The sequence below is a fragment of the Falco naumanni genome, chromosome 3, assembly GCF_017639655.2.
Source record: "Falco naumanni isolate bFalNau1 chromosome 3, bFalNau1.pat, whole genome shotgun sequence".
NCBI classification, from domain to species: Eukaryota; Metazoa; Chordata; class Aves; order Falconiformes; family Falconidae; genus Falco; species Falco naumanni.
The window spans coordinates 91,085,377-91,102,974 of record NC_054056.1 but is presented as its reverse complement, the minus strand read 5'-3'; the positions used below and the strand labels follow the sequence as shown (position 1 = coordinate 91,102,974).

The window sequence follows — 17,598 nt, the reverse complement described above, 5'->3', positions numbered from 1 at the left end:
TTTTCACATTTTTTCAGATTAATTCCAGTGATTACCTTCACATTAGATATTATTTACACATCTGAATACATGAGTGATAGATTCACATCTCAAGTTCAATCAATAACCTTAACCTCAGAGAAAGTTACATCATGGAATTGGACTTTCATCTTTACTGATGGAGTCTCAAGCTTTCTTGCTTGAATAAGTAAAATTGCCTCCAGCTGAGAACCTGCCTAACTGAGGTAACTGAGATATTCAGAGATATTAAAGCTGTGAGATTTCCCAATTAATCTTGCAAAAAGAAAACCGAATAGACACACATTTTCTCCTTTTGTGGAAATCGCATTTCTAGCTTGTTTGATTTCTAGAACATACAACCATTACAATGGGGGAATGGTATACCGCTCAGCTTTAGGTTAAATGAGATTTGACATTGTAATCAATTAAAACCGACAGACTTACAGGAAAAGAGGATTCAGTTCTGAATTTAATAGAACCAGAAGAATGCCAAACATAAGACAGCCTGTAGAAAAATAACGCAAAACCCAACTCAGATCATGTACAGTAGATGTGCATCTTACTTCATAAAATCTGAGGCCAGGGTCCTAAGAACAAAGTGGTATCACCATAGAAAACAACTTGGCGGGGATCTGAAGAGGACATCTTGTCCACATCTGTGCCCAACAGTAAGATCAGCTATACCAGCACCATCTCTGAGGGACGCTTGGCCAACCAGTCCTGAGAGATTGCTGGGGTGGAGACTGAGCCGCCTCCCCAGGCAGTCTGCGTCAGTACTTGACTGCTGCTGGTATGAGAAGGTTTGTTCTGATGCCTGCCTTAATCCCTGGCTGTAACTCCATCCCCCTCTCCTGGTTCCATCCACAATGGGAAGCATCTATTCCTTCTCCGTTCATAGCCACAGTTTTTCATACACTGTTCTCATGCCTCTCCCCAGCCTCCTCGCCACCAAGACAAGCAACTCCGATGCCTTCAGCAGGCTCTTGGGAGCTGTTTCCATATCCCACCTGTTTGCTCTGCAGTCAGTCCACAGCCTTCTGCAATTTTTGTGCCAATTGTTGGCCATAACTTTTTGCTAAGGTTTTACCAGCACTGTATAGAAGACTTGGAAAACTTCAAGGGCATCCCAAACAAAAGGCCCATTTGTGCAACCCAGCGTAAGTTTTGCCTTTGTTTCTCAAAAGGCATTTAATTATTGTTGCATTCAGTTTTTGATTTATTTTTCCAAACCTTTTCTGCACTACTGCTTCCCATCCACTCATTCCCTATCTGTGTTTACACAGTTGGGATATTCCCGTGCAGTTAATATGCAAAGACTCTATTCCACCATCACTCCCTGGGTGGCTTATATAGACTAATTATCTCTCTGAATAACTATTAATTCATAATTCTGCTCCAAAATTAAAGGCAGAACCATCTTCTCAGAAAGAAAAGTTGGAAAAACCATTTAAAAATATTTTGCATCAATTAATCACATTTAATATACTCATGTTTACAGAACAGCGATTTAAAGGAATGCCCTGTCAAGTACTCCAGATTGTAACAGTGTGAAGTTTACCAGAAAAAAATATAAGTCTAGATTACTATGGCTGTAGTGATTGCAGGAGAGTGGCAAACAGGAAAGAGAAGAGCAAAGAAATAAGGAAAATAATGAAAAGGAGATTTTTTAATTTTTTTTTTTTAAATCAGCTAGCCTTGTTTCCATCATCACTTGCCTTATCTGGAAGAGTTTTTCTACTTTGCCACAAAATCCATTCCCCCCCCCTTCCCTTGTAGTTACTTTCAGAGATACCAAGGCACTGTTATGGATTTGGTCTCACGGTAACTAAATACTGCTATAGGAGGAAAATAAGCACCCCATACCCAACATGCTTTACAGGAACGCTTGTCTTAACTGTTGAGGTTTACCAAGGGCCTCCCAGGAACCACAGCATGAGTTAGGTCCTAAAGTTTTATTATTCCTTCTGCCGAGTTGGAGGTAAGTCAGAAGAAAAAGCAAAATGGGCTCCAAAGCTGATGGGGACCCAAATTAGGCAACCCCTGTGCAGTCCCTCCCTAATAACCACAGTGGTGACAGATTTCCCCTCACACAACCACTGGTTACAAGGTGGACCGAGGCTCTTCTCAGGCTGCAAAATTGCAAAAGCTCTTTTCTTCTTGAGACCATGACAGATGATGGGGCACAAAGGTGCAGCCCTTCGGCCACAGTTAAGAGATGTGTCTGGGAGAACGAGAGAGGCAGAACTTGACACTGAGCTCATCCTCTCCAGCAGACACGGGTCCCAGCTCCTAGGCTGTCCACCCTGGCCCATCCAGGTGTTTTTTTAAGAGTTCTGGTGTAAAGCATGGACCTAGCTCTGCCTGCTTGTCTCCAGGAAAGGCATTACCTCTGGGATGATAGCAGCTGTGCTATGCTTTCCAAAAGAAACTGGACCAGCAAGGAAGAGTCCATAGGACAAATGCTTTCCCACATCAGCCTCCAGAAGCACAAGCAGCACATTCTTGTGGATTTGTGTGTTTTTAAATAGAGACACGCCTTTTTGCCAAATACCTTATCTTGCGTGGCAGCAGCTTTCTCACTTAGAAGGCTGCAGCAGAGAAGGCTTGCTTATAGCTAACTTCAAGAAGAGATCAGCTTGCAATCCTGAATTCTGTATATTAATTTTGAACATGCCAGACAACCTATTCCATCTGCAACCTTTAGTCTCACAAATCTCTTTATTTCAGGGTTTCTCCTTCCTCACCTATTATTTTTACTGAAAAAAAAAAAAAGAAGTATAATTGCCATGGAAAGATGCTGTGCTCTAACCCCTAACTGAAGTCCAGTCCCAGGGCAGGCAGAGAAAGCACAGACTGCTAAAAGACATTAGTTTAAGTAAGAGCATGTACATCATCTCCTTTCTTTGGTAAGAGTGACAGTTGTGGTGCTGAGTTATGGTCAAGGAGTACTTGCTCTAGTTCAGAGAGACCTAACGCAAACTACTGTCCCTACCTGAAACACCTCACCCCCCCCTTAAAGCAGACAAGGTCCTGGGTCTTACAACAGATCAAATTCCTTCTCTTAAATGAGAGATTGTTCTACTTCCTGTTCTACCTACCCTGCTTGGTGTTCAACAAATAAAAATAGTATCACGGGAGATATGTGAACTGCATTTCTCATTTTCTGACTAAGCAGTGTGATCAAAGTTTGAAAATGCCTGCTCCTGTAAACCATTTAAAATTTAAATACCCAAGTACATATGGAAAGCATACAAAATAAGAATCTGAGACAAAGCATTTAACATCTTGCACTTATATTTTTACAAAGTTACAGCATTTCTTACTCAGATAATCCATTTTACATTCCTAATTATTTCTGCACTGTGTAAAATATGCCTGTATACAAAGTTTACAGAGGCTTCTTTTGCACAGATTAGACAAATATGTACAAGACAAGAAAACAAGTTTTTTATAAAAATGTCAGAAGCACAATTAGAGGTCTTAAAATACTTCCTTTTTTAAAAAAGAACAACTTTGTGTGCAAAATTAGGTAAAAAAGACTTGTTATTTCAGAGAACATAGTAGATCAGACTTTGTAGGTTGAGGCTAAACTATTCCTGTGCTAAGAGCAGCTTAATACTTTCTTTATCAAGAAGCAGCCCTCAGGGGCTTGCTCTCAGTGAAAGGCTTAGTGATCTATGTGCGCATGTCTGAAAACTGTGCATTAATTTTAAAACAGAGGCCCATCTGCTGATTTCCAGAGTTCTGATGACTTTTCTTGAGCACAATTGGCTTGAGCAGTGGAAAAACTGGGAATATAAAAATCTCCATCTAGGCTTGCTGTGTTTGTTCAAAACATCAGAAAGGGTAGGGGAATCTGCATGAAAAAGTTGTGCAGGTCACTGAACACCATGATAAAAGCAAATGTTAGTTTCTTGATTTCTAAAATATCAAGTCTTCACTGAAGGATCAAAAGCTTTAGTTTTCACCTTACACATACAGGATTTCAATGACATTTTCTGTTAGAGAGAACAGCATTTAAGAGTATGCCAGAATATATTCAACACTAAGGGACCTTTTAGCTAAGGTGAAGTTTTACAATCAACTAGAACATGGCAATGCCATTACTATCCCTCAGTGACTGCTTTGCTCACTTCTACATTCCCATCTCTGAGCTGACACAAGTACTTGCACAGCTATGCTGTAAACTGTATTGGATGAAAACAAATAGAAAGACGAAGGCCATGGGTTCTTCCAGTTGGATCAGCTCCCCCACCCTAGGTCACTACATGGCAATGCTCACTATAGGCAAACAGCTACAGGTGGATGGGAAGTGATGTAGCATAGTTTAAGCCAGGATGCTACTAAGCACCTAACTATGTCCTCAGGCTGTTAGTCTTAGGGATGGGGTTTAGCTTTACCAACCCAGTCAAAAGGCAGCTTGTTGGCCAACTAGCCGAGATGGTAATTTTTGGTTTTACACATGCTGTGCTCCATGTGACTCAGAGCAGATGACAGTGAGGTGATGCTGCAGGTAAAGATTTTGCCCAGAAATAGATTACATCCTGGGCTAAGTTGTCTTTGTGCCAGAAGAGGAAGAATGAAGAGGGTGGAATTTTCATTGTTTTTCAGAAGGGAAGGTGAAGAAAAGGAATAGGGGAAAGAAAAGGGCATAAAGAAATTTTATCACTTTGACTATGTATTTTTAGAACACTAGAGATAACAAGCATTTTTTATAAATATATTTCTATATCTACCTCTAAGACTACAGCACATGATAAAGCACATAGTGCAGCCATCAATACACAGCTTTTCAGTTCAACTTGCATTTTTCTGTACAAATGCTTTCTGGGTGACTTCACCCTTTGACTGTTCCTATACAGGAGATCAAGTAAACCAAGCTTGAAAGGCTGAAGTGGTCTGATCAGAAGGCTTACAAAAGCAAGAGAGTAGCTGTCAGTTATACAAACTGAGTCTACTTCATTGCTGATGTAAAATTTCAGCACGAGGTTTAGAGATCAGATTCTGTATAGTCACCTAAGCAAGTCGTTCATTCTGCCTAACCAATGCTATACCCTCATGTATTGCTAGGAGGGTAACATCACCTGTGCACTTGGCTCCTCAAAGAAAACTGACTCTGAGGAGCTTTCTGGATGCTCTACAATACTAATATTAAAGTTTGAAGCAGCATGCATTTGGAGCCCTGGGAAGTACAAAGCAGCAGCCCATAACAAGGCTGGGAGGAGTCAAAATCCATTAAATGACGGCTTTAGTAGCCAAGGTCTTGCATATTGCAGTATGACATTCTGGACAAAGCAAAGAGTAGCCATATTCCTAGGGCAGCAAATGAAAAACTACGTGGAGTATGGCGGTTATCTGAAGCAAACACTATGATACCCCCAAACCCATCTCCTGGGGTTCATTATCCTTACCTTCTCTAAGGAAGTCTAACTGCTGGGGCCTTTAAATGCAAATCCATTCTTTGGACACTGTCCTGGCCGGATCACTTGTGTGTACAAGTCCATCCTCTGCTGCATACTACAAACACAAGTTAAGATAGAAGCAGTCAGAAGCCAAACTAGTGTAGAAGAGAGCCAGCAGCTGGCTATGTGACCTTAACCTTTCTTAAAGCCCTGGGCAGATATCAAAGTTCAGGCCATATAATTAGACATTTGTAATGCTTCCATCACCATGGCATCAAAAGCAATTCAACCACAGCAACCAGACTAGGGTAATCAGCCTCCCCTAACACCACATGGGTACACACAGTATCTTGATGAAGAAGGCTGTCTCCAGACTCTGGCAGTCACAATTGATTGGTCTCAAGAGAACGTCACGTGAGATCAGACACAAACACACCTCCTGTACAGCCAGAGCCACGTGCACTCCCAAAGTCTCTGAAGCAAGAGTTAACAAGTTCGCTACTAGGTAGATCTGCATAGGCCATTTGCCTCTGAAATTGTTCCAGTACTGAGGGATGCCACTGACAAAATACCACACACACGCCCAAAGAAAGCCCATACTTGTTGCTTAAAGCCACCTTGATAATTTGGCTTTATTTCCTGACCATGACTTCAAGCACCTACTATTTCCATCACCATTTTCATGCTATTCCTTAGAACTAGGACAGCCTTGCCAAACCTCACTAAAAAGGTAGTTACCAGACCACCTCCACTTCTGTTCTCCAAACTCACAGCTATAAAAATACCATGGGAAAGTTTCTGCTACCAGTCTTTGCTTGCTTAAATCTACATTTAAATCCTTTGCTAAAAGGGTATTCATGAAGATTAAGTTTAGCCCAAAGGCCATTGTCCCAAGATGACTTGTGGAGGAGCCTTCCCTCCACACAAGTCCTACGGTGTTAGCCTATATTCAGTCTCTCTAAATTAAAGCTCAATTTCATGAGTTCCTCTGCAACTTTTAAATCCAGCAGGTACACTTGCCTCCAAGCATGAGTTCTCACCACTGCTATGAGTCTTGCCCTTCCCCAGTTCCCATTATTTACAAAGCCTTGGGTCATCTTCTTATAGCGCAGTATGGAAGGTGATAGCTCACACAGTAGGCAAACAAGAAAATCCAGTAGTCCAGCCATTCCTGGACACAGCATACAGATGTTTATGGTTTCCCTTCAGACAAGTCTTTAAGGGGTTTCACTAAGCAAATGCAGCCAACTGAGCTCTAACGCTACTACTTCTACAGTTAGCAGCTATCCACATCTGGAAAGCGAGCTGGTTTTCCGTAGGAACTGCTTCTAATTAATACTTGTTTATCTCCACAATATTGTGCTCCTGGATACCTTTGTGAATAATTCTTCACTGGTAGCTCCACTAGATAGCAGAAATGGTCTAATGACAAAAATGACACTTGCAATCATTTATATCAATTTTGAGCCTACTGTCCAAAAGTTAAATGGGAAGTTCAGATTTCACGCTGTAGAGTAGCATCTTCATACAAATGTATCACAACACACCTCCCACTAATGGTTCCCTGCATGCCTTTTCCCATAACGTTAATAATCTTACTAATCTCTAACAAAATACTACCACAGTCAATATACCCATGTACTATTCAGCTTCTCAAATACAAGATCCAGGGGTCATCTTACAACATTAAGAAAGCTCCAAAACTTATTTTCAGCCTATTACCATCGCATGCTGTCTATAACTGCAAAGTTTTAAATGTAGCTAAACAGTAAGGAGATGAATCCATGGCAGATGCCCACCCACGGTTTGCATCCAAGTTCCAGGTCAGTGCTCTCCATTAACTACCTGCCAAATAATCTGAGGAAGGAGCTCTCCACAGCTGCCAGCAATGCTAGCAAGGCAGTATTTGCTTTTATTTACTTGTTTCAGGGACTCTTTAGACACAGCATCTTTTGTGGTCAATGGCAACTGCCACGGTTTAGTTAAAGGCTAGTGCCACAGGAGGACATGCTTGTCTTGCTTTAAAGCAATATTAATGCCACAATAATTCATTTATTCACAGGTAGTAAAAAAAAAAACAGTAACTCTTCTCAAACACAAGAATAGTCGTAGCTTGTAGATGGTGGAAGCTTTGATATTCTTTGTCAGGTCTTCCATAGCCTTATCCAAATTGCCACAGAACTGTAGCTAGTTAACAGACCCCTGCTTTATTTTGATTCAGCAGTTCCACCAAATATCCTCTTTGCTAAAATATCAGGTAATCCATATGGGTTTCCAGCTACTATTAAATACACACATATATGTATAACATTTAAAAAAAATTTGCTCTTTATTGAACAAGATGCACCCCCCAGGCTACTTGTGACTGCATAGCTTTGTGGAAAGTGCCATTAACATTAATCCTTTTGGCCAGCCCGGCTGAAGCTACCAAAAAGTGATATTTGCACATCTGAGATAAAACAGTACACACTACAACAGAATTTAAGATATAGAATAGTTCAATTTTTTCTAGAATCCTTATGAAAACAGTCCCATTGCTTCCAAAACTCCTACGAGGAGAAAGGGAAGAGACCTTTTTGCAGCTTTGTTTACAGAGTTGGTTGTTGTTAGGGGGGACAAAAAGCCAATCCCCCAAACCAAATCATGATGCAGCTTTCTGAGATAAACTAGTTTAGTAAGGCTATACCTAGTTAGGTGCATCACTGTTAAAACACACACCAAAACCAAACATGAAGCTACCAGAAAATACCTAACAAGACAGACACCTTGGGCAACCTAGCCTTCCTTTTGAAGCAAGGTGATGGCCCTTGTCCTTGGAAGGTATTGCTATTAAACTGATGTTCCTCTGCCTTCCTGGCCCTTGCTGAGCAACTGCTCACAAGGACTTGCAGTAGTGGGCCATGAGAGCTTTGGCTGGGTGTCCCAGAGCACAGCTTTCCCACCGTTCCGGCCACTTGACCCTGCTGCTGAGCCTCAGCATACTTCCCTCTCAGTAGGGACAGCATTCGGTGGGGCAGAAGTGCTTCCCCTTCAGTTCTCTTGCTTCTGCATCCCTCTTTTTTTTTTTTTTTTAACTACATCTACATGGTCCTTATCTGTTTTAAGGAAGTCAGGCATCTCCGTTTAAAACTCCAGCTATTCAGAGTAACCCTACTGGCTTTGCACTGAGCTGCTACGAGCGCTTGCTAATTCCTAACTCCACCTTGGAGATAAAGGTAACAGTCAGCTTCAGCAACAGGCTAGGCTAAGGGCACAGCCTGCTCTTAATTCCCTGATACAAGGCACATAGTCTGCCCCCAGCCACTTCTGCGTTCCCCAAGACTGAAGCGGTTGTCCCCTCTAGGGGAACAGCAGTGAGTGACTCAGAGCGGTCATGTCTCCAGATGGCAAATCAGTAGATGAAGAACACTCCTACTGAGAAGTGTCCAGGGAGGGATACAAAATAAATAGCTATTCCAGCCCATCTCCTCTTATTAAACAAACCCCAGGAACACATACTTGCATGTTTTACGTGGGGTCAGAGAGGATTTCTACAGCCGTTCTTAGTAGTTGCATATAACTATATAATGATGCAGTGCAAGACCTTAACTTTTAATATCAATTTAGTTCTAGAAATCAAACATGATATTAAGTCTTTCCCAATGCATACTTTTTTCTTATGAATTGATCCTTCTTCTTTGATCTAATCAACAGCTAGATTGAATTTTTTTTTCCCAGCCAATATTTCTGAGATTGTGGCATTCTCCAAAGACTCTCAAAATAAAACACAATTAAGTTTCAGAAATCAGTTTGGGATGCAGGAACAAGTTTTCACATGTTCTAAAGGTTGATGCTGGTATTCAAACAGTATTTATGAACCACAAGGGATCCCAAACATTCATCACTAAAATATTACATAGAAACATTGAGGTTCACAGTCTGTTTGATTTCCTAATATTTTTTTTTATTATATGTTTGCCTAACAGATACCAATATCCAGAAGGAAGCTGTGGTTTATATTAGATTGGGCGTGTGTTGGGAGCAGTCAACATAGGTAACCAAGCAGGTTTTTAGATCTCTTCCAAGTATCCTGCAGGTCAGTCAAAAGCAGCATAAATATATCCAGCACTATTTGCACACAGGAACAGACACACACATAGACACCATCCACAGGTTTCAGTTCCCTCCCTGCAGATTTTCTATCCCTATTTTTCCTGTGACTTTGTTCTCTGTAGTCCTGAAAAAGTCTTCTTGTTTGTTAAGTATTAACTATTTCCTGGTCTGTGACAACAAATATCCTTTCATCAGGCTACTGATTGACAGCTTCTATTGATTTCAGGACTGTAAGACAGGTCCTGTATTGCAGGTTAGTCTTACTACATATCCCTCACCATACTACTCAGAGGAATGCCAATAGGGAAAGCGATGGGAGAGAAAAAGGGAGGAGGTAGGGAAGAACAACTTGTCAGGCTCATCCACTAGTGTTTCAAGATTAAATTAGCCTCCCCTTTTGCTAGCTCTAGGAAGCCCTGCAGACCCTGAGGAGCATTGCCGCACCCCAAAGTCAGATCTTCTGACTGAAGCTAGAAGGAGGAACAGCAAAAAGCAGGTGCACATCACCAAGCAGCCTTCAGAAAACCTCAGCGAAGTTTGACAGATCACCCCAACATACGATGAACAGCAAATGTATCTTTTTCCAGAGACCAATAGGGATTTTGAACGAGTGCTTGGGCTGGCACAGGGCATGGGTATAACGTGCATGTATGCACAAGCTTGCGGCGTGATGCCTATAATGTTCATTGCTGGAAAGCAGCCCGAAAGCAGGCGGAAATGCAGCTTCAGTATAAAGCTTTAAAAAAGTGGTTCATACAAAATTTGAGAGAGGAAAAACTAGTAAATTGTGGTATAATTACTCAACTTTTAACATGGTACTTTGTTCACTAAAACTAAGTAGACATGCTATTAGAAAAAGTATTTACATAACTAGAATAATTTTCTTTTTCCAAGACTGGAATGTTTATCCATATTTAAAGAAAGGCCACATAACTTGACAAATAGCAGAAGCGCGAGCACTAAATCATCAGGTCATGTTAATCAGCTAGAAACGTTCAGATCCCCATGACTGCTGTTTAATCATGAACAAGTACCACAGACAGTGTTCTTAACAGGGAAGACTTTTTTAAAATAAAAACAAGTTACCAGCTCCAAGGAGCTTTATTCCAAGATCAACCCAACTCTGCCCCTGTAAACACCAAAAGCTGCTCTGGTAGGGATGCTGTCCCCACATCCAAGCAGCCTGCCTACTGCAATCAGCTTCCATCTGTATAAGTTAATGGTAGCGTGACAACAACAAGCAATGGGAGCAGAGCCAGAAGTGCTTGCCGCCACAGAAGGCTGCAAAGGTCTGCCCCGAGTAGTGTTCGTTGGGACTTTCAACGCACCCTTGTAGAAGGTTGCTGCTGAGAAGCATCGATCAACATACCTTTGTGCCCTGAATAACCCGAGATCGCCTGGCCATCACTGCAAATGTTTTAACAAAAGCCACCTGCGTGACTGACACACACGCCTTGAGGCACAACAGGGGGATCTTCTCTCTCACCAAACTGCATTGTAAGCAAGCAAAAGCAAAAACTATACTCAAACTGATCTCTGCAGCTAGCTCACGTGATGATGTAATATCAAGTAATCCCCCATACTAATCCAAATGCTTTACTCGATAGCAGAGGAAGAGTCAGAAGGTGACAGTAAGAGCTGCTAACTGAACATTGAAATCATTCAGCATATTAAGTGAACAAAAGGAACCGGGATCTGTAAGCAGAAGCACCTCCAGCAGCATTCAGGGCAGCATTTTGTAAGGTGGGTTGAGTAAATCTTGGACACTGTTACCAGCATCAGCATTTTTACAGGCTTATCAACTTTGAAGAAAGGTGTGGTTTCTTCTAAATTTAAATAATTTTACTATTCTGATACTCAGATATCAGTTGATCAGAGCATTAGCATTCTGCTGCTTCTCAGACACCATGGCAGTTCTACTAATTAAAACCTACAAATGAAGAGATAATGACAGCCTATGAAGGCATGCAACAATTAGTTTTCCCTGCTGCTGCACTCCTCCTTCAATGAAATACCGTAGTAGTTACAGGCATCCCTGCTGTTCTAATCCTTGGCAAGCTACCTTCACTCAGAGAAGTGAATCATTAAGTCTTCCCCCAAAAACAATCATTCTGGTGACAAGTTTGTGCCATTAACTAGAGAGCTGTGGTTATTTTGACAAATCCACGATGGAGATTGGCTTGCCGTGAGCACAGATAGGTAATGAAGAGTCTCAAATTCTGTCACTCGATGTAAACATGTGAACTCCATTTGCTGGACAGCAACTAAAAGCCACCAGTAGGCTTTTATGCTCAGTGAGCCCATTCACTGTAGATGTGATCTCATGCAATCCAAGCTGACATACTTATTATAAAAATAGAAAAGAAAGTACTACACTGTAAAAGCTGTAGTCCAGAGCATTGCTATGATGCTATGGGTACAACTAAGCTGATGAAGAGGTTTTGTTTCTGGCTGCTGCTGTTCTCCATCTGTGACAGATCTCCCAGGCTAAATACACATATGGTTGTTTCCTAACCCAGTTCTGTCAAGTGATGCTGGTTAGCCAGACACACGGATATGCAAATAAAGCTGCTGGCAGCAACTCTGAATGGTATCACTCCTAATCCAGCCCACTTGTTCCTATTTTTGCCAGTTTAAACTTGTTGTAACTTAATTCTGCTTCAATATGGATCTGAGCAACGATAGAGGTTAGATAAAGTACCTCACTTGGTCTGTGATGGATCAGATCCTCCATAATGACAGTCATTAAGAATAAGTAAGACTTTTTTCTAACCCTGGTCATTTTATTTTTACACACACTTTTTATGCATGCATACTATATATGAATGCTATATGTATGTTGCATACATGTATTTTATATACAAAATACTTTCACGAGTTGATTAGTGTATAATGAGGAAAAAAACTTATCTAATCCATAGCAGGAAGAGGCAGAAGCAGACAGACAAGGACACTAACAAATTACCCTGTATTTCCTTGTGCAGCAAGTATCAGAATCATGCCTTTAACTACCACCTTTCAATCCAAATCACTCCAATGGAGAGAGCTATACATACACTGACACGACAGGGAGATAAGCCAAACTTAGCTACTATTAGATCAGCCCAGCTGAATACAGCTATAATTATACACGTTGTAAGAGACCCATGCCCACAAACAGTATCTATACCGCTCAAGACACAAACAAACAAGTTCACCTACCCATCTTGGTTCAATAGCACAAGAGTTTACCATAGGACACAGAACCCAAAAACACTCTTCCAGTTATTTTGAGTTCAAGGACTTCCTGAGCCAGATGTGGTTTCTGTGTATTCACTAACTCACAATGAATTTCCTGCCCTTGAATTTACCCAGTTTGTTTGAACCCACATCAGTTTTCAGCTTGCATACCATTTTCTGGCTACATGTCCCACCGGCATAGTACCCACCGAGTAAGAAGCTCTTCTTTTGACTTAACTATTTAAAATATTGTTGAAAAAAGAACTATGTTGAAGGGTGTTTCTACAATTAATGGATTTTAACACAAACTGTAGAGGTTTTAAAGGCACTGCTTTCAAGCAATCAAAATGGCAGTAGAACTGAATAATGTACAACAGGATCTAATTTTGTTTTAAAACTACATATCCCATAGCAGTAACTTACAAGTTTGTGTATAGTGAAAGCTTCTACAGAAGATGTTAACAGTTGCCAAGTAGTGCAGTTATTCATTACTTTCAATGTACATACATACAGCAACTAGCACACCTATTTATCTAGGATTAGATAAGGAAAGAAATTCCTCCCTCCCATGAATCCTATTGTTAGTTTTTTCAAAAGCCTGCAACTACCCAGAGACGGAGACCACTGATTTGCTGTCAGAACATGTTGCCAGATATAATTACAAGCTGAACAGATATACCAAAGACCAACAGATCCCGAATAACTCGTTCTCCCTCCTTTTCATTAGGAGCTCACTAAAGCTATTTTAATAGTTTAGAAGGCATCTATTTCTTTACACCATTGGATTTCATCACCAAAGCTGTAAGAGCATTAGGAAGAGTCTGAGAATTTCAGGGATTTCTGATAGATACTAAAGACTAAAGCAATGCCTCCCTCCCCCCCACCATCTATGTTGATTACTGTGCAGAGAATGGAATTGGCTATTATAAAGCAACTTGACCTTGCAAAACACAAGTGGTAGAAGCTTTTGGCAGCAAGTCAAAGAAACTTTCCTTATTTCCATAAGTATTCACTAGTTAGATTTATGAACCATTGTCTGATCATTAGCCACCGGCTTTGTATTGCTTTTCCATGTACATGCATTTAAATGCACCACTTAGTACAGAGGATACCCCATTCTTTCCTGCTGCACATACTTAACATTCTTCTGAATTAGATTTCAGAACCAGAGAACTCCATTTAAAAGAGTTCCGATTGCTATGTGAAAGGGACCCAATTACTTATTGCATTTTTTACAAAGGACGGGAAACTTGCCTGAAAAGCAATAAAGCTTATTTTTTTTTTCTAAAAAACCCAACCCCAAAATATCAGCTGCAAAGGATTGCTACTTTACTGGAGTACACAGTTTGACTGTAGATCAAACATTTACTCTGGATAAAAACCCCTGTATCTAAACACCAGATCTCACAACATGGAAAGACAACAAATCAACTCCAGAAACTTTACTTCATGGTTTTTGAAAAGGGAGTTACTTGTAATTGGCACAGAAGCCACACAGGAACGGTTTCTTAAGAAGAGTATACAATCATCAGACATAAAAGGGATATTCTGAGACTTGGGATGGATCATTCTGTAACCAACATATATACCCACTGCCCAAGCAGCCAGTGATGGGACTCATGTGGGATCCCATTCAGTGAGGTATTTCTGTAGGGCCTGACTCAGCCTGCAGTGGCCAGTCTATCATCACTTTAAGTAGTACAAGATGGCAAAGGCTCCACAAAGTATTACTGTTAATGTGTTCTCATGACATATAGAACCGTTAGTGAGAAACTTGTTTTATATTGCCAGTGCAAGTTTGGAATTTTATTTTTCTTGATCTTACATTAGAGAGGCTGAGTTTGGTAACATCACAACCATAAGACAGACATTGAAGGCAATATAGCAATTAACTCATGAGTGAAGAAAACACTTTAATAAAAAAGTCACAACAGGCAGCTCACAGACATACTGGTTTAATGTAAAGTAATAGGAAAATCTGTGTTATCTTACTGGTACTAGAGAGTCCATATTGCTCAACAACATCATAAGTAGCTATTTGGACCCTTCTTGAGATAAAATGCATTCTGATCAGAATCTGATAGAAGACTTTAGCTCTTTAGCAGGTTTCCTGACAGACCAGGAATGGCTTATGGCTTAAAGGGAACATGGCTCTTTCCAAGGCCTCATGACTGTAGAGGGCAAATAATATCAAGAGGTTTTGTTCTGTAGAAGACAGCTAATATATCCAGAAGAGCCCAAAGCCCTTTATGAGAAGTGTTTATGAGGTCAGGAAGAACACATGCCTCTATGCTTTACATATGCATTCAATACATATATGCTTCAATGCAATACTTTTTATAAATAAGTAAACAGTTTTCACCATAAAGGCCAAAAGTTACTTTATCACAAAAACAAAGAGGCAGAACTTCAGAAGTTATTATGGTAGATCCCAATCCACCCATTCTAAAGAGGGGACAGGGCTTCTTTATGGACATGGGAAGGAGAGCTGCACACACCCACTGAAGGCACAGCAATGGAAACTAACAAGTTTAAGACTAACGTTGGGTGGGAAGAAAAAAAACAACAACCAACCAAAAAAAAAAATAACCCACTGTAATTGTGTGACTTATGTTTAAGAAAAAAAAATAAAAAATCAATGACTACCTGAAATACTCTGAAGCTTGGGAAATCCCTAGATATCCTGAAACTGTTTCCCTGAACAAGATACTGAACAAGCTGTTCTTGGTAGCACAAGCCTTTAGCACAGCAGTCAATGTTCTTTTGCATTTGCTGAAAAAAAAAAAAAAAACAAAAAAAAACACCAACCAAAAAAAAAAGAGACTTCTTTGTTCCTGCTTGGTTTCTCCTCTGCTTTACCTGGGGTAGTATGCTGTGTAGTTCATGAAGAGCTGAGTCCCAGCAGGGTAGTACGCTGTGGAGGGCTGAAGCGTTCGTGGGTTCAGGAGCATGGATGGCTGATACAGAGCAGCTTCTGTTGGCACAACCGCAGCAGGAGCCGGAAAAGAGTAGGAAGGGGGTGAAAGGCCTAAAGGGAACAAATGGAAAATAGATTAGGACCTTTTCAATTCGGACATATATGTGGTCTTCATTAGCTGAAAAACTTTGCAATATGTAAAATACCTTCACAAGCTACTCATTCGCTCGCTCATCACAGAAAATAAATCTGAGCCACCAATATGAGCTTGTTGTGCCCATACCACCCAGTCAAAAGCAAAGTCAGCTCTCACAAAAAGCTACCTTTTGCTCTGGGAATAGGGTTTCTTTCTGAAAAGGGGGCCAGTTTTTCTCGACTAGGCTCAGATTTTAAAAAACTCTCCAATCAAGAAGTGTGAGACTCCTCCACTGTAAAGGGGGAAACTTCTATGCTAAAGGTCTGCCTAACATTCCCCAGAGGTGAGGACAGCTTTTCATCCTGACACTCCCTATCCCCCAAACAGTTCTGTCTTCAATTAATCAACAGCAGATTGAGAAGTGTCATACTTTTGCAACTTCAAGTGTTAACACCAAGTTTTATTAAAAAAAAAAACAAACCAAACCACCAAAAGTGCACTTTGTGGTGTTTCAACAAGATGTGAGCAGTGACAATTCATCCCCCTCTGCCACTTTTTTCCTTCTCTTCCTCTTCCCCTCCCCAGTGCCATAAAAATGAATATATAAAAGCTTTAGATAACTCTAAATAGCAAAAATAGAGCCTTAAAGTGACAGTCAGCACCTCACTACGCTGAGGGATGGAGCAGTGACACAGAGCCGAAAGGGCTTATCTGAGGAATACATCACTAGCACTGTAGTTGGAGGTGGGAACACTGCCACCTAAGGGTTCCGAAAGCTTGGCACTCTGCCCAAGAATCTCTCCCAGAAGTTCTCAGGAGAAGCTTCCAACCCCTGTTTGGAACAGCTGTCACACATAGGACCACATGCTGCAAATCCCAGCTCAGAAGGATACTTGCATTGAAAAAACAAACAAACACCCCCCCACACACGCTAGTCACCTGGAAAACTTATCTCCTAAGAATTAGCTGAAGGTCTACTCACACTCAAAAGGAACCATACCCAAGAAGTTTGCTTGCCACATTGGCAGCTCAGACTAAGATTTAGAGCACACTTCTTTAAACAAGCCAACAATACATTTGCATAGAGGGACAGAGAAAAAGCTCCCACTTGACTACCTTGCCATTCATGATCTTAGAAGCAAAGTATTATTTTTCCCATAGGCTCAGATTTATATGGCACATATGTTTAGTAAGGTAGCCCTTAAGCTGTTAAAGCATTTCCCCAAAACATTTGTCTAGAAGTCTATGTTCATCTTAGTAGCTCTGAGAAGCGTAATTTTACATGAAATACAGTTGCTGCAAGTCTCCGAGGCCAAAGCTATGGGTATTTTATTCCCACACAGGCAGCCTCAATTCTGTGCAAACAACAAGAAAATAAAGAAAAGAGTTCAGTCAGTAGTGGTCCAATAGGCAGAACACTTGTGGTCGAGTCCCAGAGGTCACAGCATTGCTGATGGTTTCATAAATTAAGTTCTGGAAGTGAAAGGGGAAGGGCTTTTACTTGACATGTTCACCATGATGAAAAGTGCAAATACCAATCAGTTTAAATGGGAAACAGTTCTGCAAGGTCTAGGCTGGGCTTACAAATTACTTTTTCAGAGTCATGGCTCACTCTGGCCATGTTAAGTTTCAGGGAGGGGAGGGCAATTTGCCACTGGAATTTTAAAGTAGTTCTTCAGTGATTGTAATTCACGCCCAAAAGGGAAAAATAATGATTGCAAGCTGCTGATGATTTAAGATTAAAAGACATTATTTTAATACCCCCGTCCAACACTCCTTCCTTTTCCAAGAAGGAGAGTCAACAAAGCAGCTCCAACACCTACCCTCACATA

General features: G+C 40.9%; 1 protein-coding gene across 3 annotated transcripts in view; it reads right to left on the bottom strand.

The window, feature by feature from the left end:
• Positions 1-3,503: 3,503 nt before the first annotated feature.
• ESRP1 (epithelial splicing regulatory protein 1) overlaps positions 3,504-17,598 on the bottom strand; it is a 34,232-nt gene continuing 20,137 nt past the window's right edge. For 2 of the 3 annotated variants that reach the window (XM_040587657.1, XM_040587659.1), the window contains exons 13-15: positions 15,573-15,741; positions 5,412-5,517; positions 3,504-3,856 (exon numbers count right to left, since the gene is read on the bottom strand). In XM_040587657.1, coding sequence (XP_040443591.1) covers positions 5,427-5,517; positions 15,573-15,741 — 260 coding nt within the window. In that variant the 3' untranslated portion in view covers positions 3,504-3,856; positions 5,412-5,426. Of the gene's footprint in view, positions 3,882-5,411; positions 5,518-15,572; positions 15,742-17,598 lie in introns of all 3 variants that reach the window. The other variant, XM_040587658.1, reaches the window with a different exon arrangement.